The sequence below is a fragment of the Chrysemys picta genome, chromosome 7 (genome assembly GCF_011386835.1).
Source record: "Chrysemys picta bellii isolate R12L10 chromosome 7, ASM1138683v2, whole genome shotgun sequence".
NCBI lineage: Eukaryota > Metazoa > Chordata > Testudines > Emydidae > Chrysemys > Chrysemys picta.
Window position 1 is genome coordinate 58,592,453 of NC_088797.1, and position 24,838 is coordinate 58,617,290.

The following is a 24,838-nucleotide window of genomic DNA, read 5'->3' on the forward strand; positions in this document are numbered from 1 at the left end:
TCTGCTATGTACATTGGCCAAACTGGACAGTCACTACGCAAGAGGATAAATGGACACAAGTCAGATATCAGGAATGGCAATATATGTAGGAGAACACTTCAATCTCCCTGGCCACACAATAGCAGATGTAAAGGTAGCCATCTTACAGCAAAAAAACTTCAGGACCAGACTCCAAAGAGAAACTGCTGAGCTCCAGTTCATTTGCAAATTTGACACCATCAGATCAGGATTAAACAAAGACTGTGAATGGCTATCCAACTACAGAAGCAGTTTCTCCTCCCTTGGTGTTCACACCTCAACTGCTAGCAGAGCACCTCACCCTCCCTGATTAAACTAACCTCGTTATCTCCATACTGATTTATACCTGCCTCAGGAAATTTCCATTACTTGCATCTGAAGAAGTGCGGTTCTTACCCACGAAAGCTCCCAATACTTCTGTTAGTCTTTAAGGTGCCCTTGAACTAGTGTGTGAGCCCAGATGCTGTCTGTAAACTGAACTGAAACTGACTAGTCTGTTTTCATTGTTCAAGTTCAGAGAACTGCAGAAAGTGATAAAGGGTAAATCATGAAAAGTAAACCGCATTTTAAAAATCTTTCCAGTTTTAATAATCTCGTTTATTAGGTCAGAATATAGAATAGAAACCTGGTTTTAGCGTGGCCGTATTCCTTTGGAAGATATTAGATGTAAATTAATCTCTGGGCCAAATCTTGCAAACATTTACTACCATGAATAGGTCCATTGGGTTCGGTGGGACTCTGATGCAAATGGGAGGGTCCCTTTTCAGGAATAAGCCCTCTAGCTCTAATATACATACTCCCTCAGCTAGTGGCCTTACAACTGAATACTTTAAAGGGACACTGTCATGATAAAAATCATGGGACAAATTATACTCTTCTATCAGAGCCAGCCCCACTAGGTCAGCATGATTGCACTGGTGTAACTGAGCCGAGAGTTTTAAAAAAATGGTCTTGTTACCTTCCATCACTTGTGCTGTGTGTTTCTCTTTTGCACGGCCCTTAGTTTGGACCATGAAGAGAACTGCACCATTGCTGGAAAATGTTTTTGTTTCTTGTGTAGCTGCAGCATGCATGACTTAGTTTCCCCTCAATAAAATGGATAATAGCTACCAGACAGCACTGTTGTGTGAAGCTTAATTCATGCCTTGTCAAGCACTCAAGAACATATATGATCAAATGAAAACAATCTTACTTTCAGAGCTGATCAAAAATCAAAATTTCCATTTCATGGGGAAATCCAATATTTCAACATTTTTCTTGTGCCGATTTTGGACAAAAAGTTGAAATGTTGAAATTTTTTGTAGCGTGAGATGCTCTGAAATATTTCAGTATGGAAAAATAGAAACATTTGCAAGCAAAAAGAAAATGTTGAGACATTCCTGAATGGAAACGTTTCATTTTTGGTTTGTTGAACCAAATTGAAACACTTTGTTGTAGCTTTGTGTTACCTGTGTTTGCCTCAGCCCTCATGATAACTCGTGAGCATTGTAGTCTGGGTACTCCCTGCTTCTGTTCTCCCCTATGGGCTGGGCTTCCTGGCTGGATTACATCTCCCATGATGCATCACAGTGGCTCACCCAGAGGGGAGACAGTGGTCTATTGTGAAGGACGTAGTCTGGCCAAAGAGACCTGCCCAAAAGGGATAGAGGCATGAGTTACCCAAACTACAACTCCCATGATGCACCACAGCAATTGGAGCAGACTCAGATTAAGTTGAATTGACTGGAAATGGAACATATAAATTGGTTTGACAATCCCGAATGTTTTGATTTGGGTTAACTCAACCAGAAAAAAAAAATTCATTTTAATTTTCCTGACAGAAAACTGAAAAAATTTCCTGGAGAAAATGTTAATTTTGTATTTTCCCCCTTATTCATATTAGGTGAACCTATGGTCCCATTTTTTGTTTTGCTACAAAACCTAAATTGGTCCTAATTACGTAAGAGTAGCCTTTTTTATTCCCCGTGCAGTCAGTTTGCTTCATCTTTTCCATAATTCCCCCAGTTACTTGTGCTGGCTGCTGTCTTGTACTCTATAGCTCTGAAAAACCCATCAGGTGAAAGATTTTTTTTTTTTAATGAAAGATGCTACAAAAAAATAAAGTTGGTCCATCCTGTCCTATCTAAACCTCATCGGCAGAATAACGGCACTGATGGAACTGAATCTGTAGTGTGAAATAGCTCCTTGGGCAAAGATAACAGTGCACCATCTGTTCACAGATCATTTTAAATTTCACGTCGATGGACTTGTTTAAAAGTCGCCTGTGCTGGTATGATTATGTGGAGGTGCGTGATGGCTACTGGAGGAAGGCTTCCTTGTTAGGTGAGTGGCTATTTCATTTTTTTAAAGAGGCGCAGTGTGGAAAGTATGCAAATAGGCCCTTGCAGCTGCTGGGAGCAAAGGTGCCTGTGCTAATGCCTTTCTTCCAAGGATCCCAAAGTGCTTCATGGACAATAATTAAGGCTGGATCCTTAAAGGTATTTAGGAGCCTAACTCCCATTGAAATCAGTGGTGGTTAGGTGCCTAAATCCTTTTGAAGGCCTGGAGCTGTTCAGCCTCCCAACTGCCTTGTGAGGTAGGGAAGTGATATTCCTTCATTGTGCGACTGGAGAGCTGAGGTAGAGAACGGGAAGTGATTTGCTCAAGGTCCCACAGTGAGTCAGTGGGCAGAGCTGGAAATAGAAGCCTGAATCCCAGTCCCCTGCTCCCACCACTAGATTGCATTCTCTGGTGAAGAGTGCGCCACGCTGACCAGCCAATGTGGCTCAGCCCTAGGTCAGCCTTCATTCTCCATTCGGTCCTTGGTGTTGTCCTCAGAGTGCTGGCTGTTGTGGGGATAGTTTTGTCACATGGAACTAGGGCTGGGCACACCCAAGTCATTTCATACAGGCCACTGAACAGCCATCAAGTGATAGCAGCTTTTGGTTGCTAAAAGCTTGAGTTGGATTTGAACTTGCTACCTTGCAGGACATGATTTTAGAGTGCATTTCCCCTCCCTCAAGCATCTGGGCCATCCAACCCCTCCCTCCTCTCATAATACTTAGAAACCAATTAAATTATTGAAAGTGGACTTCAGCACCAATTAGGCGTTCTCCAGAGTGGGAGGAGAAGGCAAGCAGGCCATGTCCAAAGCTGTTGAGAGAAACATCCCAAAGGCCTTCAGAAGGAAAAACCAGGCAGCTATATTACTTCTGGTCAGCACGTCACTCATGGCTTGTGGGCCTTCACAATGCATTTAGAACATGGATCAGTCTTGCAGCATAGATAGGAGCAAACTGGGTTGTAACTATGTTCCCAGCCCACCCCGCAGGCCTTCTAGCTTCATGTTTCCAAGGTTGACTAGTGATTTGGAAAGTCTTAGTTATTGGGTGCTCAACAAGGCACAGTTAAGGGAGGACCCGATTTTCAGCAAGCACTGAGTTACCCGCTTTCTGACAATCAGGCCCCTTTAAGGTGTTTTACCTAAACTCATAGCTCCTTTTTGAAACCATTTAAACATGGGTCACACAGCAAGACTGGACCTAGCAGGGAGAACCCAGATCCCTGCAACTGTTGCTTTGGCAACAGAGCTGGGACCTGGGAGAACGTTATCTGCTTTTGGACTGGTATGTGTCATGGGTTGGAAGGACTCTTTGCAGACTCTGCTTGTACATATCCCTGGCAGATCCCATGTAATCGTCTCCAGGTTCCCTCTGGAACAACATAAATTAGCGCTGATGTGACAGTGCGCTGCGTGTACGTCTGGACTGAGTCACTGTGAGAAAACGCTAGTGTTTCAAGTTCCTTGTGGTTCATTTATTTCCTGCAGCCTGTGCCATTCCCTCAAGTCCCTCTTGAGGTAGCACAGGTGTCTGGAAGAGCCTTTGGGTGTTTTAGAGGAGAGAGCAGTCTGCTGCTCCCACCAGGGTGTCAGGACTCCAGGGTTCTATTCAGAGTTCTGCCACTAACTCCCTTTCATCTTGGACAAGTTTCTTACCCTCAGCATCCCCATCCATCAAATGGTGCAGATCCCCGCTGTAGCACACAAGGGGAGACAATTAATGCCAAATTCTTTCCAGCTCTAAGCCTGTGACATGTCCCTGAGGTTAACAGCATGGTGCTGCCTGACCCAATGAGGAATTGGGCTGTTGGCTGGTGCTTTCAGTGAACTCCTAGTTAGGCCTCTTTGCCATTTCCAGACTCAGTGCCCGGTGTACTGGGCTGTGAGGCTTCATGTTGGCAAGGTACTTTGAGTGAGCAGGGGAAAGTATGAAGGCTTGTGTCTGCAGAGGGCAAAGTTGTGTAGTAGGGTGTGCAAGTGAGGCTACGCAAGGACAGCCATTGGGCATAGCCTCGCTGGCTTCCTTCCACTCAGAAGCACGAGGTTAAAAGAGGGAGGATGGCGGGTGTGTCTGTAGAGACAGGTTCATAACCCTCAGTAGGTATGAAAGGCACCTCCCTCCTGCTTCTAGGCATCTGACCATGCGTCATCAATGCCGGGTTGGGTTCCCATGTGTTTCCTGCCTGCTAAGCATCTGGGCAGGGCAGGATTGGGCCACGGGACTGCTTTGGTAAAGGCTGTATAGGTAGGAGAGTGCTCTGCTGTAGCGTGGGTACCTGGCACTGGCGGAGGGAGCAAGGCTGTGGTCTCCCTGCAGTTTTTTTGGGGCTGTCTCGAGGAGGAGAGCTGTGGGGTTGGTGGTGTCAGTGCCCGTGTACCGTGGTCACTATTTGCTGTGGGTGAGCACACGCCTCAGGAATCGTCCTTCCAGCAGCCTTGCCTTACGTCACTTCAGTTTTTTTGCCAAATATTTGAAGCGCTTCAAAAAAATCTCCTTAATACAGTGGGATTTGCAAACTGTTCCATTCAGAACAAGTGGCTTGTGTGAACTGCCATGGCCCCTGAGAGGGGCTCGGGCCATGAAATTAGTTAGGAAGAGGCAGGCTGGTGGCGGTCCGGCAGGGGGGTGGGCAAGAGGATTAGCGTGAATTGTTAAAGCATGTATTTTGCCTGGAAAAAAATGTGCACTGCATATTTTCCCAGGGAAGTGTGTGAAAATCCAGCCTTAAATGGTGCATAACTTTTTATGAATGGGCCCTTTATCGTACTCCACGGAGCTCACTTATTCTGGCTTCCTCATCTGCATTTCCTCTCCTTGACATCCTTGTTGAACTCCAATTCGAAATCCAAGAGGCAGTTGCTCAGTGACCCTAGAACTAAATAACTTTGCAGCCTCGACACTTAGCAGCATCTCCTTCCCGTACCTTTGGAAACTTCAGCAAGCTGTCTCCCGGTCTTTGTCATACCACAATGACTCCTGACCCACCTGGACTAGCCTTGTGTTTGCAGCTGTGCACCTTTGGGGTGTGATTTTTCTCAGATTTCATAAGTTAAGCAGAGTCGGGTCAGAGTTAGCATTGGGATGGGAGGTGCACAAGGAAAAGACGGAGTTGTGGTTCAGCAGATGTTATTCCGCCACAGCGCTTGCCTTCACTAGGTTTGTAACACACCTTTAAACCCTAGGGCAGCCTAGTGTTAACATCAACGAGCTAACATGTTAAAACTACAACTGCTTTCTCTACACTAGGATTTTAATGCGTGTTGGTTAACATGTGTTAGCTAATTCATGTTAAAACATGCAACTTTTCCCTAGTCTTGACATGGCCTGAGTAGATAGAGAACCAATCATGCAGCATGTTGGTTGGTACTAAGATGCTGACTTTCCAGTGAGGCACAAAACCAATCTCAATCATTGGACATTATTACATATCCCCTGGATGTACCTTTTTTTTTCTTCTCATGAGTCCAGCAATCATAACCCTGTTGTGCTGGCTGAATTCCAATTTAGGTAATTACATTCAGCCTCTGCCAAATTCCCCGGCAGATTCAATTGGATAAGCTGGGATTTAGTAACTCCTTTAAAGGGGGAACAAACCCCAACCCTATTGCATACAGCAGATAGTGTCGCTGGTGTCCAGCGAAGAAAAGAACCATATTGTGTTAGTTAATCCCAACACTTATTTATTGTTTGTACCATGCTCTGAGGAGCCGTCTGGCCAAAACAGGCTGTAGAACCATCAGGAATTATCATTATTATTATTAATCCGATTGCTCTGCTGGATTGCAGTTTGCGATGGTACAGTTCAGGAACTGACATTTACCAATGAGCATCAAGCTGTGTGAAGCACCCAGTGAAGGAGCTTGTGCTGGGGAAAGGCTCTTAGTGTAAACAAGGGCCATAGGACTATGCAGGGTTGAGCAGGAAGAGATGCTCAACTAAGATGATTCTGTGTCATGTGCAAGAGGTGGAAATGATCATGAGAGCTGGCGTGATGGAGAGGTTTTCCTTCATGCTACATCCACAGGAGGAATGGATCTGTCTTTCCTTCTGGGCCAATGAGGCGGAGATTTTCAAAACTGTCTAGGAGCTCTCTTTACCGCACTGCTATCCATATTAACCCAGCCTCCCACCCTTTGTCTGTCTGGTCTAGTGAGACTGGAAGCGCCTGGGGGCAGGACTGCTCCTTGCCATGCGCAGGAACAGTGCTTAGTACCGTGGCTCCTTGTCCTGGGTTGGGCGCAGCTGTAATACAATTAACATTAACAAGGACCATCTTTATTCTGTGTCTGTGCAGTGCCTAGTCCAATGGGTTCCAGCACATGACTAGGTCATGCAGTCCTGGTCATACAAATCAATAAGAACGATGGAAGGTAAAGTGTCAGGACTTCTGGGTATTGGCTGTCACTCCTAGCACTTTGTCTCTCACAATAAGTGGAGACTAAAATCCCTACTGCCTTCACCTACATGCTTTTTAAGATGGCCCAGCCTTTGTATGGGTAAAATGAGAGCCAGGCGAATGGTGGCGGCATGTGGGAATGAGCCATGCTGGATTTTGTTCCTGGATGATATTTGAACCCTGTTCCGGGCAAATACAAATAAAATGGCCCCTTCTTAAAATCTAAGTCGGAGTTGGAGTGAAAAGCCCTTTAAATGGCTCTGTTTACTTTTACCATTGACTCTCTCCTGAACTGCAGGCGCCTTGTATGTCTCCCCGTCTACTCCCATTGCGATCACAAACCACTTTCACCAGTCAGTGGAGAGATCTTGATTGTCTGTTTCCTGCCTTCTAGGTAGATTTTGTGGTGACAAAGTCCCCGAGCCTCTTATCTCCACAGACAGCAGGCTGTGGATCGAGTTCCGGAGCAGCAGCAATATCCTGGGCAAAGGCTTCTTTGTGGTTTATGAAGGTATGACCCTTAGCTAGGAGGCCTACGTCACGCCGCACAGTGATCCCAACACCAGGCATCAAAAGTGGGAACGTAACAAATGGGCCCAGAGCAGAGACCTGTTTGACCATAAATGAAGGCTCTCAACCCATTCCATGTTTCCAAAGGCTAGCAGGGGTTGCAGAATTCGGAGACCCCCTTCAGTATGCAAGGCCCAGATCAACCAGCCTGGTCCACAAATCCGTTTCCAGGACATGGTATACTGCAGTGAGGAGACCACATCTGAGCATGGGGCTCAGATCAGCTCTTCTGCTTACCCCTACCCTATCAACCACCAATTGTAGCTATGATCCATCTAGCAGAGGTTCAATCAGTGTTTATCACTGGGGTGTTGGCGCTTCCTTGCAGGCTAATTGGCCAGCCAGGTCTCCGCTCAGAGATTACAGAGCGGTCTAAGCATCTGGCACCGAAATTTCTACCCTTCCTGAAACCAAAGGATGGACTCAGCCCTTTGTCCTTCAGGTAGATCAGGTGAGTTTCTTGAAGCTTCTTGGATGAATTCCTGAGTCCACTTCTGTGCTGCCTAACATTTCTTATGAGAGTAGGGACTTGCTTTGATGTCCTGGCCCCTCCTGTGGGCATATGATACACTGGTGATACACTATTGATTCAACTTTTTTATGGGCCTTAGCCCCTTTACAGCTGTGGAGAAGAAGCTATCCATGTATGTCAGAGAGCACTGGTTTGCATTGCCCCTGCTGTGGCTGCATGGGCTCATGGGCGTGCGATGAAGTTGGATCACATTTTTGAACCAAAAGTGTCTTTTTGTTGAAAAATGTCCTATGTTTAAAAAGAGAGGCATTTTTTCGCACACAATTCTCCATGTCGTTTTGCATGAACAATCTTCCAAAACTTGTATTGAAAATGTTATTGAAAGTGTTTGAAAAATGTCCATAGCTGCTTTTGGGAGGGAAAAAAAATTGAAGAAAAGTCCACTGGTTATTTATACAAGTAATAGGAAAAAAGGGTCCATTTTGGTCACTTGGGAATGAAAAAAAATACAGAATTTTTTCACAAAAGTAGGTTTTTATTTTGCGGCCTCTCCCTAGTTTGCAAACAAGACAGATTTCCTTGCCAACACCACCCAGTGGACTGTGGCATTTACTGCAACCCAGAGGCTGCAGTAACTGCAGGGTAACTCCAGGATCAGCAGCTCAGAGGGGGCTGGCCAGGCTGGGGAAAGGGGCAAATAGAGCATTACGAGCATTTGGGCACCACTGGGCTTTATGTGAATGACGGCTTTGCTGGGTGGGTTGTTAAACAGAAGTTTTGGAGGCCTGTACTTGGTAACATGGGTCTGTGCATCTGAGAGGTGGTAGAGCAATGTCGCTAAGAGCTAAAGTTCAAGTATGAGTCTGAGCCTTTTCCTAGCAATTAGCAGAGCTTTCATCCCTTTCTTTTTATTAAATATTTGGAGAGCTTTTTACCCTCATAATTGTTTTTCTTTCAAAATTGATTTTGCTGCTTAAATTTTTGTTGTCGCTTCCCCGTCTGCCAGACTAATTACCGGGGACCAAAAACAGCGAGATCGGAAAGATAAGTAATTCTCAGAACTGGTGACACAAATGGATCTTCGTTTGTATCACTTAGCTTTTTGGCTGGATTTTTGGCCCTGGCAGTTACTGCCTGTCTGAAGCACCACTTGTCTCGTCTCTCTCTCTCTGTTGAAAATACCTAGAGAGCAGGTTCATGCTGTTGTCCAGCTCGATCCATTTTGCTTGCAATTACAGCAGGTTATTACTAGCAAGAACCTTTTGGAAAGAATGGAATAGATTTTAAATGTCGAAAAGTATGAAATCCACCAAAAAAAGAACCCCGCATTGGAAGGCCTCAAACAACCCTGAGCAAGACTAAGAACTTTGGGCCCAACTCTTGATTCAGGCCAAACCTTCACTGAAGCTATAGGCCAATGCTTTAAAACTAAAGTGCCTGAAATCTGACACCTACAGAAAAGTGGCCTGGTTTTCAGAGGGAATGAGCACCCACTGGTCCAACGGAAACCCAGGTCTCTCAGCTGCTCTGAAAATCAAGGCACTTCTATTTCAGCACTTAACTTTTATGCTGCTCCTTTGCAGGGACTGGTCATGCCAAAGTCAATGGCAAAACTGTTCTGGTGCAGGATCAAATCCATGCAATCCTTCACTTTCGTAGATCGTGGAGCTTTCAAGTTTGACAGTTTTGGACATACTGTTCCCTCGGTTTGCTGTGATCACAAACAGCCCCCTGCTGATCTCAATTACTGCTGGCCCAGTGGAGTTATTCTGGATTTAGAACAGATCAGATTTTGGTTTCAGGTTCTTTCCTGAATAGTCGGTGCTATGAAAAGTACCTTCACATGGGCTGGATGGCTATCCTCTTCCACGCGACCAAGTGCATGGTGGGCTCGGCCACTGGCCTGCCTCAGTTTCCCGATCTGTAAAATTGGGCTAATGATACTGACCTCCTGTGGGAAGTGGTTTGAGAGCTACTGCTGAAAAGCGCTAGATAAGACCTAGGTGGTGGTGTTTTGAAAAGAGGCAGAACATAATACACACACATTTTCATGGCACCTTTCCAAAGCACTTGACAGGCTACAAGGTACAAACCAAACTTAGATAAAGAAGTGAGGTGGGAAGCGTGCTTCAGCTGGGTCTGGCTAGTGCCCAGCAAACTGTACGCTCTTAGCAAAAAATAAATGCACTTTCAAACAAATATTAGCGAATCCGGACCTGAGCAAATCTGGTATCCAGCCAGTTCTCCGCAGCCACGTCATAGTTCCTCACTCCTTGGCATTGACTGACCTGAAGTTTGCCCCTTTGTTTTGTTCTGCAGTGGAAGTATGTTGGGTGTATGTTGTTCGCTTGTTTAAATGGGTGATAAAGATTCCATAAGGAATGCAGCCTCAGGGAGCAGTCGTAAGTAACGACTGTTAGTTCCTACACAGTGTGATGATAGGGGAGCAGAAGAATATTTTTGCAGAATAGAATTGGCATGATTGATCTGCTTGGGGTTAGTTGGTGGTGCTGGAGGGTTACACAAGTTTGTATGTTTAACGACACTCGCGTTTTGTTTTGCAGTTCCCTGGACTCTTGGTAGGGCTAAGTATTATCTAGACCATTCCTGACAGGTGTTTGTCCAACCTGCTCTTAAAAATTCCCAATGATAAAGATTCCACAACCTCCCTAGGCAATTTATTCTAGTGCTTAACACATTTTTCCTAATGTCCAACCTAAACCTCCCTTGCTGCAATTTAAGCCCATTGCTGCTGCTTCTATCCTCAGAGGTTAAGCAGAACTATTTTTCACCCTCCTCCTTGTAACAACCTTTTATGTACTTGAAAACTGTTACCATATCCCACCTCAGTCTTCTCTTCTTCAGACTAAACAAAACCATTTTTTTTCAACCTTCCCTCAGAGGTCATGTTTTCTAGATCTTTCATCATTTTTTGAGCAGGAGATTGGATTAGATGACCTCCTGAGGTCCCTTCCAACCCTGATATTCTATGATTCTATTTTTGTTGCTCTTCTCTGGACTTTGCCCAATTTGTCCACATCTTTCCTGAAATGTGGTGCCCAGAACTGGACACATACTGAGCCTTGTCCCATACCCGCCCCCCATTTATGCCTCTGACCATTCCCTGAGCCCCCATTCATCAACCCCACTCCTTCTCCACCAGACTGCTGCTCCCCTCTATCCATCCCCACCTCCTGCTCCTGAGTCTCCCAAATTCTGACATCAGGGATCACAGCTCCATGCCATCCTGCCACCTCCAGTCTTTCCCTTTCAGTCACCTCTCCCTCAGTTCCCTTGGTGCCCTATAAGACTCCTGTCCCCCTGCAGTCCTCTCCAATCATGTATCACCACTCCTTAACATCTGGCTCAGACCAGCAACTGGTACAACACAGCCTGGAGTCAGACAGGTCTGTTCATAATTTCAGTATTGTTTTGTGTACCTGTCAAAGGAACTTGCGGCCTCGCTCCTCAGTAAATCCAAGCAAATTAGGAGTTTATAGGCATGGTCATTGTGCAGCCAAACACAGTTTAGGAAAAGTTTGAAAAAAAATGAGTGCAGCCATTTTAAAGATACTGTAACTTCAGAACCCTTTTAGCTAACTTTACCAAACTTCCCAGACTAAATCTACACAGGGATGAGACCATGTGTGTAAAATTTATGAGGGTTGGGACGTTGGGAAGGGAGGGAAGCATTTCAAAAACTGGGCTTATAATAAACTAGCTTCAGCTTTAACTATAGAGTGGCTATGGCTGCTCCACATGATTTAGGAAACACTAACCCACTGCTGAAATGCAGCTGCTACGAGGGAGGGTGGGGTAGAAATGCAGCAGCCATTCTGCACTAGCACCACTACAACAGGATGATTTTTAGGAGTGGGCCTGACTAATAGTTCTCCAACTGAGACTGAGGTGGGTGGGGCTGTTAAGAGGAAGACCTAAGTTGCAATGAGTAGCCAAGCTACTAGAGTTGGCTAACACAGAAATGCTATGGAATCTCCAAGGTAGCCAGGGTCTTGGTTTTATGACTCATCTGGAGGCAAGTCTCCCCAGTAGCTCCACCGTTCATTGTCACCCTGGTTTCTGAGAAGCAGCTCCATAGAGCTGCTTGGATTCAGTGCTGGAAATCTAATGTGCATATTGTTATTTAATGTTTGCTATGGTAGTGCTCAGTTTCAGGATTAATAATATATGGTGATATACCTATCTCATAGAACTGGAAGAGATCCTGAAAGGTCATTGAATCCAGCCCCCTGCCTTCACTAGCAGGACCAAGTACTGATTTTGCCCCAGATCCTTAAGTGGCCCTCTCAAGGATTAAACTCACAACCCTGGGTTTAACAGGCCAAAGCTCAAACCATTGAGCTATCCCTCCCCTATTGTGCAAGGTGCTGTATAAACCCACCCACAGAGCCCATGCAGAGGTCATGCTGGGCTCTGAAATTGTATCTTCATTTTTTTAGGCTGACTTTTAAAAATAAATCCAAGCTTTGAGGGGGGTTTAAAAAAGAAACACACATTCTCTGCGCAGCTCTTGGTGCTGATATCATAAACTGCTGATACCTATTCCTATGTCGAGCTTTGACTTTCCTTGATTTGATCCTCTTACCAATATGAAAAGTTTTATTTAGAAAATAGCTCCAACATTGTCTACTGCAACTTCCTTCTCTGTGGCCTTTTTTCCAAGTCCCAACTCTACACTTGCAATGCGCAGTCCCACCTCTGTGTTGCCCAACTTCTTGCCTGCACAGAGAAATGTCTGTGCCTGGATTCTAAGTCTACAGAGCATCTGGGGATGCATATCCATGAGACCATATGCAATCAAGCTGTTTTAGATTGGCCGGTATCTTTAGGCACATCTTCCCATGAACTCAAATTATGTTTGCAATCAGTGCCATCTAGTGGCAGGATTTCACTTTGCTTTTTTTGTGGGCTTTAATTGTCCATTTCATGTATGATTACTATTATTAATTTGATAATTAAATTAAGTGGTGTACCAGACACAACTACCCAAACAATTCCTGCCCCACAGAGCTGATATCCTTGGGGGCAGACACAGCAAGACAAGAGGCACTAAGCAGAATCGTGTTAGGCTTTTAATACCTTTCATGGTTTGGGGGGCCATGTAGAATGAGTGTAGTTAAAATAGGGTTACCATATTTTCATTTTAAAAAAGGAGGACACTCCACGGGGCCCCGCCCCAACTCCGCCCCGGCCCCGCCCCAACTCTGCCCCCTCCCCTGAACGCTCTGCCCCCTGCTCCTGCTCCTCCCCCTCCCCTGCTTCCCGCGAATCAAATGTTCGCGGGAAGCCTGAAACAGGGAGGCAGCAGGTAAGCTGGGGCTGGGGCAGGGCGCGGCTGAGCGGCCCAGGCCAAGAGGCTCTGGCCCCGGCGTCTCCCGCCTGGCTCAGCTCGGGCCCTGGGACGCCAGCCCCCGGTCCAACACCCCCAGCCGAGCACCCCCGGCCCCCGGCTGAGCACCCCCGGCCCCGGGCCAGCCCCCGGCCCAACACCCCCGGCCGAGCACCACTGGCCCCCGGCCGAGCACCACCGGGTCCCTATTTTCCCGGACATGTCCGGCTTTTTGGGATTTCCCCCCGGACGGGGATTTGAGGCCCCAAAAGCCGGACATGTCCGGGAAAATCCGGACGTATGGTAACCCTAAGTTAAAATGGCTTTGTAAGGGGAGAGGGTGTGCTGGGAGCAGGCATTCAGTGAGGACACAATGTGTAATCCCATCCATGTGCTGTTTGTTTTTCTGAAGCAATTTGTGGTGGAGAAATTCACAAGGATGCTGGCCAGATTCAGTCTCCCAATTACCCAGATGACTACCGACCTTCCAAAGAGTGCGTCTGGAGGATCACGGTTTCCGAGGGGTTTCATGTAGGACTCACATTCCAAGCATTTGAGGTGAGAGGTTTGAGGTGTGTGCTCTTAAACCAAACTAACATGGCAGCCAATGAGACTGTAAAAAGGAAGTATGATAGAGAACGTACAATCTGTAGAAACTGGGGAATTTCCCTTCTAAATGTTTGTTTTAGAAAATTATTTCCACCCAATCCTGATTCCACTATCATCAATGAAAAGTGTGTATTGCGCATGCCTCCTTTGCTGCTGCTTCAGATAATCTACCCATAACGCTTTTATCTGAGGACCGCAAACTGCTTGACAGCGTGTTAGTGGTTATATGTATCATGGTAGCATTCAGAGGTTCCAGTGCTAGGTTCTGTCTGTGCATATAAGGAAGACAGGTCCTGCCTCAAAGACCTCGCAATCAAAGTATAAAATGAGAACTGAAGGATTCAGCAAACAAACAATGAGGAGTTGAAGGTAACAATGAAGCAAATTACTTAGGCTCACGCAGTGGCAGAGCCAGGATACAACCCAGAAGTCCTGGCACCCAATCCCCTGCACTACCCATCAGGACACTCTGCATGCGGGGAATGTTGAGAGAGGATTCCTGCATCAGACTGCAGAATGCACAGGACATCGATTCCCTAGCCAACTCTGCATAGATCTATTGAGACCGCACCACCCATGAACACATCCATATCTTCCTCTCCCCCCCCCCCCTCGTAAATCTTATAGTAGCCATAAAGACCTCGGGACAGACCATTCCCTGCATCACCAGCCAGGTTTCCATAGAAAAGTAGAAATTAGAGAGAGCAACTTGAAGGTTGCTGAGAGGTTGAGGATTACATTTGATGAGTTTGCAGCAACTAGGATTATTTAGCTTTGAAAGGAGAAATTAGACTGGATTTACAATAACCGAGCTATGTAAGAATATTAAAGAGGGGCTTAGAACTGACGAGCCCCACTGTACTACCCTGTCATGTAACATCAGATCCCAGGGTTATTTAATTAATTTAATGGTCGGTAAATTTTGAATAAACAAAAGGAAGATACCTCTTCACCCCATGTGACTAGGCAGTGCCTGGAGATTAGCAAATCATATTGTGTCTAGGGGCCCGATCCTGCTCCCATTGAAGTCAAGAGCAAAACTTCCCTTGTTTTCAATGGAGCAGGACTGGAGCCTAGATCAGTTTAGGGCCAGCAGTGGCATTTGTGAATGTCTAATAAAGTTTCATGTTTCAGGACAGCAGCCAGCCTCTGCAGAGGTCAGGAAGGATTTTCACCCAGTGTTTGCAGTATACATTGCGCTACTGGCTGGGTGCATTCTGATTTGATTGATTTTTTTGCTAACTCTTTGAAGTAGCAGGGCTGGAGATAGGCTGGGCCGGAACCTGATCTGGGGTGGCATGCCATGTCTTCCTGACATGCATTTTAGCTCCCATCGGTTCCTTTTGTAAAGGCCAGCACAGGATTGTTCTCTCCAGTTTCTGCTTATTTTGTCCAGACAAGGGCCATCAACTCCAATGGGTTGGCTATGAAACCCCAGGGCATTCCCCAAGCTGCCTAGTTTGTTGTTGCTCATCTCCCTCCTTTGCTGTCACTCATGGAGTTTGGCCACAGTGCAGAGACTTTGGTATCCTGCTGGGAAAGCAAAGGAGCCCTAGTTCTTGAGCTATTTGCCTGTTGGTGTTTTCAATGCTGTTTGGCGTGCAGGGATGTTCTTCCCCTGCTCGGAGATCGTCCCCTGGATTTGCCCGTCCTTGCTGCTGAGCCTGAGGAAGGCAACTCTTTTAGATGGTCAGGAGCCAGAGTCTCATTGGAAAGTGGCATGTGAAGGCGACAGAACTACTCTGACGCTGCATCTCAAGGGCAGGGCCGCCCAGAGGGGGGGCAAATGGGGCAATTTGCCCCGGGCCCCGCAGGGGCCCCCACAAGAATATAATATTCTATAGTATTGCAACTTTTTTTAAATGGAAGGGGCCCCCGAAATTGCTTTGCCCCAGGCCCCCTGAATCCTCTGGGTGGCCCTGCTCAAGGGGCTGCAAGGGATTCGATGGCAGCCCCGTGATGCAGGCAAGAGGCTTCAAGGCTACTAGCAGGAGATCCAGTGGGCCACAATACCCTTGTGAGGAGGCAGCATGATACGGTGGGTGCTTTGGGCCCATGATCAGAGCAGATATTGAACCTCAGGAGTGTGTAAAAACAAACGTAAAGATCCAAGAACTGAAGAGAAAATGGAGGGGCAGGAAAGTAGGGTCTGAGCCAGTCCTTCAGGCCCTCTTCATTGAAATAAGGGACGATGTGGCTCCACAGCTCAGGGGCTAAAGTGGTGGTCTCAGAATCTAGGGGTCACAGGTTCAACGCTCACTGGGGCCTGGATTGCAATCTCTGCCTCATACTCTCCTCACTGGTTCTTCCTCAGTTGCTTGTTACTCTTCAGCCTTAGCCAACCTCCTTCCTGTGCAGAGGGGGCCTAGCTCCCTAGCATAGCAGATGAATATTCCACTGTAGTCTGATGTGTAAAAGTTATTCTTAGAGACACTATCCATGGCTGCAGGGCAGTAATTCTGAGGATAAAAACAACCCTTTTCAGGGGGAGGGATAGCTCAGTGGTTTGAGCATTGGCCTACTAAACCCAGGGTTGTAAATTCAATCCTTGAGGGGGCCATTTAGGGATCTGGGGCAAAAATCTGGCTGGGGAATTGGTCCTCTTTGAGCAGGGGGTTGAACTAGATGACCTCCTGAGGTCCCTTCAAACCCTGATATTCTATGATTCTGTGACTAGGCAAACTTCTGCCATGCTGCCCTGCCCGTACACCTCAGCCCTGCCTGGATGAACAGCAAGGGGCCAGTTATGATGGGGATTTTCTTGTGATGTCACCTGGGAGCTGAGCTGAGACCGATCTTTAGCTACGTCAGTAATCACAAATTACACATTCAATTAAGCTGACATTTTAAACCATACAACCAATAACGTGCTCTGCAGATTGGCAAACTGATGGTAACATTGAGGTCCAAATTCTGTTCCACTTGTTTATTTGTTATACTTTTGATTGAGAGGAATGTTACTTAGGACCACTTATCCCCATGCTCCAGGCACCGTTAACGTAACTTCAATTGCTGAACTTGGGTGTATTTCATTTTTAAACTGATCCACCACAAATCTACCCACCCCCCCCCCCCGTTCCCCTCTTAACAATTCCCCACCTCCCCAGTTTCAAAAGCCTGGGGGAAAAGAGGAGCCCTGCTTCAGCTAAGCCAGAGAACTTTGCCCTGACTGTATTGACTCAATTTGTGCTTTTTGATCCTTTAAAGCTAAACGGAATCTGATGGGGCTGAGTGAAGTGGGTGACTTCTGTTGGCGTGTTCCCTTTTCCTCTGCAGATTGAGAGGCACGACAGTTGTGCTTATGACTACCTGGAAATCCGTGACGGCCCCACTGAGGACAGCCCTTTGATTGGACACTTTTGCGGCTACGAGAAGCCAGAAGATATCAAATCCAGCTCAAATAAAGTGTGGATGAAGTTTGCATCTGATGGGTCCATCAATAAAGCAGGGTTTGCAGCAAATTTCTTTAAAGGTATGGATTACACATCAGACCCTAAGGTGGTTTCATTAAGATGAAACCTCTCTATCAGAGACACTTGAGACCCTTCTCCAAGGATGGCCTGGGGGCCAAATGCAGGCCATAGAGTTCAGTAATGTGGCCCACAGGCAAAAATCAACATAAGGCCTCTGTCTAAACTGAAGACCACAAGCTGCCTGGACTACATAGCTCCTTATTAAAGAGGAAATGGCTGCTTTCCCCTCTCCATTTTAAGCAGACCAGATGGGGCCCATAGCTTCTTGGCAACTTGCCATTGTAGTCCTCAGCTAGTCAACTCTGGGTGCACCCGTTATCTTAATGAATTTTGTAATGACCAGGAATTTAATAAGCAACAGAGGGTCCTGTGGCACCTTTGAGACTAACAGAAGTATTGGGAGCATAAGCTTTCATGGGTAAGAACCTCACTTCTTCAGATGCAAGTCTTCAGATGCAAGTCTTGCATCTGAAGAAGTGAGGTTCTTACCCACGAAAGCTTATGCTCCCAATACTTCTGTTAGTCTCAAAGGTGCCACAGGACCCTCTGTTGCTTTTTACAGATTCAGACTAACATGGCTACCCCTCTGATACAGGAATTTAATGTGTGTCTTGCATTGTTTGGAACGAACATGAAACATACAAAGCAGACGACAGCTTAAAAAACTTGAGTAGAAGTGTGGGTTGAAATCTGTGCTTTATGAGAACATGGGACACCAACTTTTAAATGCTGAGAATAAACCAGCCATGAACCTATACAGGATCAATCCTTAAGGGCTAAGCCTTCTACTCAGGTCCAACAGTTAGGGGATGAGGCCCCAAAAATGAGGGATTATCTTGTCTTCAAGCCAGAAATGTGACCATTGGGGTTATTCTAGTTTTTGCTACTCCATGCTATTCTTATGGAGAAGCTAGAGTAGTCCTCAGTTATGCAGACAATCTCTGAAGTGCATATAATATTAATAATGATGTGGCTGTTTTAGGTTTATATAGTACCTTTTACCTGGAAACATCCCAAAGCATTATACACTCACCTGTACTGAAATGCAGCCATCTCTGGAGTGGGACATTGCTGCTCCTAAACAGTGCAAAGCTGGGTAGGTCAGGAACTGAAGATAAATAGTTCTCCAATTAAAACCACCAGGGTAAATTCTTAGTGAAGTATAACGACCAGGACCCCGAGCTCACATCCCCACCTTGTAGACACAACAAATCCTGTATTTTGGCAGGGGTTAGACTAGATGACCCTTGCGGTTCCTTCTAACCCTGTGGTTCTATGAGTCTATGAAAATAGCTGCAGGACCTCCAGTGACCATGACCTAAGTTTTGTCTCATGCAAATGAATTAACCCCACTTCCCTTCCAATTTTAATGTGGAGCAGGAAGTCTGGCATTGTGTCTTAGCCTACATGGGCATTCTGTCTTAGCCTGGCGGTGAAGAAGCAGGTTTCTAGAGGCTGACGCAGACACTGTGGCCCAGTGTTAATCAGTAGGGGTTTTTCAAACACTTTCATTGTGGGCCACCTTTTACTAGAATGTCTCATGGTGCCTACCCTTCCCAATTCCAATACATCTCCGCAGCAACCGCTGCTGTCGCTGAGATGGAGTAGAAAAGGTGACTTGTTTAGCTGTCTTTTACTGCAGTTTAATAGCTAGGACAGGAGCTAGCATCCTATGACCAGCCACAGAGCACCGTCCGTTCATGGACAACAGTTTGGGAACAGCTGACCTACCGAATGGGAGGAGTTTTCTCAGCAGTGAGCCTGTAAACAGGAGCAGGGAAACTGTCTCTTCTCAATGTGGGGTTATCGCCTCTGGTGTTTTCCCAACTCGGTGGTGAGGCTTCCAAAGAGATCAAGTTGGCAAGGCTTGTCCCACCAAAGTACAAGCGCCACAGCTCCCCCGCTTTTCCTCAGGCCCCCGAATCCTCTGGGCGGCCCTGAAGCAATCAGATACATACATAAGACTTCAGAGTCCATATATCAGGTTCTTAGCAGCATTGGTGAGTTTGCTGGCTTGTAGTAGTCCCTCTGGAGCACAACCAAAGTGTGGATAGGTCTGTCAGTCCTTTGTTCAAAGCTTCAGTTTGTAGAGAAATTACTGCAGAAGTGGGAAGCAGGATTGAAGACAAAATGGAGAAGATGCGGCTGCCTTTATATCCTTTGCCATGTGGCTTGTACATCCTTTGTCCCAAACACAAGCTCACAGCACATGGGCATGGAAAAGCTCTCGGAGTCCCCTGTCCACAGGCATGTCCCTACGTGTCCTGCTGACTCATAAGCATACCCCTTGACTTCTCTCAATGGGTTCATTGTACAGCTGATTGCATTTGATGGGCCATTACAAATTGAATTTTTGCCTTTTCCTCCCCACAGAGGTGGATGAATGTTCTCGGCCAGACAACGGTGGGTGTGAGCAGCGCTGCGTGAACACACTGGGCAGCTACAAGTGCGCCTGTGAACCTGGCTACGAGCTGACGGCTGATAAAAAGAGCTGTGAGGGTCAGTAGCCTGCAGAGTGGGGAGCGTGGCTGGTGGAGGGGGGTGTGTGTGGCACCACAGTTAAGAATAGTTAAGTGGACCTGGTTAGAAAATGGTTACCTGCCCCCTGTGGAAATTTTTGACAAAACCAAAAAATTAGGTTTCATCAGAATTTTCATGGAAAGGGTCGAATTTTCAGTGACAAATTGAAATCTGAAATGTTCTGTCCGAAAACTGAAATATTTTTATTTCTCTGCTGCCATGGTGCTTCGTTATCCCATTTTTCTCTATAGGTTGGGCTCCCTGATTGGACTGCATCTCCCGTGATACACCACAGGTTCATCTGTGGGTGAGGGGAGATGGGGCAACATGGCCACCGCCTAGCAGCAGTGCCTGGTGGGAGATGAGGTCCAGCTGGGGGTGCCCAGGCCACAGAAAAGAACTTCGGGGCACTGTGACAGAATTCAGAATCAACGTGTTTCAGTTAGAAGCTGAAACCAAAAAGGTTTTGGTTTCTGGGTGGCCATTTTTGTCCTGAAAATTTACATTTCCTGTGGAAAGCTGACACTTCTGATGAAAAATTTCCCTCAACTGTTTTTCAGCAGAAAATTGGGGTTTAGGTTGAATGACATTTTTCAATCAGCTCTATACATAAATGGTTGAGCTCTTTAAATAAGTGTTAGCCTGTGAAGCTCAGCTTTATTGAGAGACTCCTCTCCCCGCTCCTCTCCCTTGTTTCCTCACCTTATTTGAGAACCGTTTTGGAAATGGTGAACAGAATGAGCGAGATCTTCAAAATCCCTTGGGGTCTCCTTTAATTCTGCTCCCATTAAAGCAGCTGGCAGGCCTGCCATTGATTGCAATGGCAGCAGAGATATGCAAGTGCCGAGGGCTTTTAAAAGTCACTCTGTATTTTAGATAGCCCCTGTGCATAATTTGACAGGCACTTCTAAAAACATTCTAGAAATATTCTACCCTCTCAATTCACTTACCGTACAGGAAATAGGGATGGTAGCCTCTGAAACACTAATGGCATATGTAAGAGCAATTGCTTTTGCTTTTTCAGGCATTGCTGTGAGACACGTTGTGCACTGAGCGACAGTGCAGAGAAGAGAACATAGGCAGAACCTGAATCTAGAAAGAATAAAACAGTCCTGCTTTCACGACCCACAGCAGAACCCTGCTCAAAATTTCTATCCTATATTAACAGACTTTAAATCAGGGTCTTGATCCCTTAGCAGAGTTGGGGGTCCATGTTCAGACTTTCCTAGAGACAAGTGTTTAAACTGACTGCCAGATGCCAGTGTGGCTTCCTTTCTCAGCCTAGAGTAGGCCTAAGTTAATGAGCAGGTGGTAGAGGATGTGAATTCTGCCAGCCATATCAGTCCCTGACCTTCAGAGAAAGATAATCACCAACAGTAGGGTGGGGATTGTCGATGAGCTACTAAAAATAGTGAAGTCCTCAGGGTAATAAGCAGAGCTGGTTGGAACATTTGGATGGAAATCAGAATATTTCATAAGATGTTTTGTTTTCCAGATGGCTCTAGAAGTAACATATTCAGTGCCTTGTTACACTTTGAACTCTAATAAAGCCATAAAACACTGAAGTACTAACAGGGAAATATGAAACTATGCTGCAGAAAAGGTGTCTGTTTTATGTCAAGACAGCTGTCTCGTGTTAGCTCGCTCTATGTAAAACCTTAGTGGAGACAAGACACAGGCAGTTTTTGCCATGATAGAGTTAGCTGGGGTCAACACCAGGTGGTGGCAGGTGTGTGTGTGTGTGTGTGTGTGTGTGTGTGTGTGTGTAAGGTTGACCGTGACTAGTTACATGAAGGTAAAAGCTACTTTTGCCTTGTCCCCACTAACGTTTTACATCTAGAGAACTGACCCGAGTTAGCTGTCTTGATGTAAAATTACACCTCCTTTGCAGGTAAGACGAAGCCAAAAGCTAGTGAAGTTCTAAAGAAAATGGGCCACTAATGAGAGAGTGCAAGTCCCAAAAGACACTCTGGCTTTATCCTCACTAGGAAAAAGGTGTGTGTTAACCTTTCCCTGGCGTAGACGTGGCCTGTAAATTATAAACCTGTAAATGGTTTGTCTTTACTAGACTTTTTCTACCTCTAGTCAATTGATGGCCACTTCTGTGGAGTACATGCAGAGGCTAGCATGGGCACACCCTACACGCTTGATGAAGGCTATGAATGTTTGTTCTAGGCAGCTCTCTACGATAAAGAGCAACTATTTGTAGCCTAGAACAAATGTTTAAGGAATCTCCAGGTTGACCTGCACAATCATGTTAATTACCCCAAGTTAATTGGTTGTCACTGAACTTGAGGTGCAAAGTCCAGTAGAGACTAATCCTGAAAGGCTACGGTGGTACTAAGGACCAGATCCTCAGCTGGAGTAGATCGGCAAAGGTCTTGCTGCTTCGGTGGAGCTCTGCTTGTTTTTTACTAGCCGAGGATGTGGCCCGAAAGCGATTTTCCATTTTCTCCCCCAGTCCTGGCTATTTTAAAATCCATTCTGAAGGCTGGGATTGGAAACATGTGCCCTTGCCTTGCTACTGCCCCAAGTTAGTGCTGACTTGTTTCCTAGCGAACAACATGGCACAATCTTTTCTCTGTCTGGACAGAAGCAAGTAAACTTTGTGTTTGTTTGTCATCTCTACAGCTGCCTGTGGGGGCTTCATCACCAAGCTCAATGGGACCATCACGAGCCCTGGGTGGCCCAAGGAATATCCCACTAACAAAAACTGCATCTGGCAGGTGGTCGCTCCAGCCCAGTACCGGATCTCTCTGCAGTTTGAAGTCTTTGAGCTGGAAGGCAATGATGTATGTTGCTGTTCCATGTATTTAGTAGGTGCGATTGTTGACTGGCCCAGAGCCTGATAAGATCCTGGGGGACTGAGAGGAGACCCGCTGTTATGTCTTGGTTTGGGGGCTTCCCATTGTTTCTCAGCCCTTGATTTAATGAGCAACTGGCAGTAGTTAGCAAGACTTTCTTTAAAGAACAGAATCTGTTTTCTTTGGTATGTATTTGTAGGGAGTGGAGAAGTACTGAGCTATTTCTGTTACAAATGAGCTTGTTCCTATAGCAGTAGGTATCCTGGGTATTTTCCATTTGTAACTGTTAGTTCCTCTTTCCTAGAGAGTGCTTCTCTAGGAGCGTTACTGGGGATTGACAGGAAAATGTAAAATTGGGATAATAGCACTTCCCTACTTCACAGAGGTGTGGTGAGGAGAAAAATAAATTGAAGATTGTGAGGTGCTCAGGTGGTAACGGGGGCCAGATAAATGCTGTACAGAGATACATGAAATGTAACTAAAACCATTCTGATACTACAAGATGGGGCAGGAAGTGAAGGAGCTGATGACATTAAGTGACTCAGGTCGGGGGGAGTGTTACTGCTGGTGGGCAAGTCTGTGTATGGTGTCACTTGCCATGTCACTCAGGAAATGGACTCTTGCTGTTTGATATCCTACATCTGCAATGCAGTGTGTCCAAGTCCCCCATGCTATGAAATCTGACTGTCCCTTGGCAGGTCTGTAAATACGACTACGTGGAGGTTCGCAGCGGGCTTGCTTCCGATTCCAAGCTCCATGGCAAATTCTGCGGCTTAGAGAAGCCGGAAGTGATCACATCCTATAGCAACAACCTGAGACTGGAGTTCAAATCGGACAATGCAGTATCCAAAAAGGGATTCAAAGTGCACTTCTTTTCTGGTACGTGGCTGTGTCCCTCGGGGAGGAAAGCTCTCTGCACTGGCTGTCCTTCCTGGGTGTACGGGAGCATCGCGTGCTTCGTGTGAATGTGGATCTCCGTGCTGTTAAGTCTGGCCATCCATGGCATCAGTGGTTATATTCTGCCTTCTACTGTATGAAGTCATGATTGCGGTGTACCGTCTCTCCCTCTTCCTTTGTCTCCCAACAGTGGGAAGGGGCGGTGAATTCTGCACAATCCATTTCCATGGCACAAAGGCTGTTGCGCGTTACCCTAGCAATGCAGGAATTGCCATATGGGATTGCAGATCCTTAGATTTTAAGGCCAGACCTGCTTAACGCAGGCCAGAAAACCTCTCCCAGTAATGTCTGCATCAAGCCCAGAACTTGTGTTTTGAGCTAGAGCATGCTTTTTAGAAAGACATCCAGTCCTGAAGACTCATCAGAGCAGCAGATCACCCGGTGTCCTGTCTCAGACACTAGCCAGCACCAGACCCTTCAGAGCACAGCAGGCAGGACTTGAGGTAACCTGCCTCTTGGGAAGGCTTCATCCTGGCCCTCAGTAATTAGAGGTTGGCTTTTGCCCTGAACCAGGAGGGTTTAGATCCCTTCAATCCTTACCATCATAACTTTGGATGTCATAATATAAATGTTCAGTCCTCTGCTGAATCATGCTGGGATCTTGGTCTCAATGACACCTTGTGGCAGAGAGTTCCAGAGGTTAATTATGCTGTCATAGTTTAGGGCAAGTGCACGTGTATTCTCCTGCCATACTCCACCAAGGCCACCCACTCTAGGCTCCTGGCTTTTCAGCCATCACCCTTCTTGGGCAGAGACCCACGTATTTATCTCCCTCTTGACTGGGGTTTTTCCAGGCTGCACAGTTCCCTGCCTACACTATGATATTCCCAGCAAGCCAGACTGCCTATGCAGGCCAGCATCTGCACTTTGTTTGTTCTTCGAAGGTATGAAAGAAAAAATATGAAAAACAATAAAAGAACCTACATGCATGCTAAAAAGCATCCCAGAGGTCACCCCTCAGCTCCAACGTCGGGCTCTGGTAGGTGTCAATCCTTCATCCCTCACAACCGGCTTTCCCCGTGGTTACAAATTCATAACTGTCTCAGATTCAGAACCAGAACAACCAGGAAAAGCTCAGTCTTTCCTTTATACAGCTTGGACCTTTGATCTTGGCCTCATGTAACAGGTGATCAGCCGACAGAGGCCCTCTCCTCAGGGTGTGCCATCAAAAGTCTGGGGTTTTGCATAACCAGAAGTGAGGAATTTGCATTCACCTCCCCATAGGTATTCCCCTGGAAAGCCACTTAACACTTTTTGTTCCAAAAGTCCACACTGTCCAGTACTGTCCTTTGAACCCCCAGGTCTCGCATCTAGGCAGTTCCACACACAATAATACATCCACCATTCA

The 24,838-nt window shown here is 46.3% G+C and overlaps 1 protein-coding gene across 3 annotated transcripts in view; it reads left to right on the top strand.

Annotated features, from left to right (window-relative positions):
- Positions 1-24,838, top strand: part of TLL2 (tolloid like 2) — a 176,970-nt gene that overhangs the window by 135,212 nt on the left and 16,920 nt on the right. For 2 of the 3 annotated variants that reach the window (XM_065551583.1, XM_065551584.1), the window contains 7 exons: positions 2,238-2,340; positions 7,130-7,246; positions 13,540-13,685; positions 17,013-17,208; positions 19,583-19,708; positions 22,361-22,521; positions 23,232-23,412. In XM_065551583.1, coding sequence (XP_065407655.1) covers positions 2,238-2,340; positions 7,130-7,246; positions 13,540-13,685; positions 17,013-17,208; positions 19,583-19,708; positions 22,361-22,521; positions 23,232-23,412 — 1,030 coding nt within the window. The remainder of the gene's footprint in view (positions 1-2,237; positions 2,341-7,129; positions 7,247-13,539; positions 13,686-17,012; positions 17,209-19,582; positions 19,709-22,360; positions 22,522-23,231; positions 23,413-24,838) is intronic. The other variant, XM_065551585.1, reaches the window with a different exon arrangement.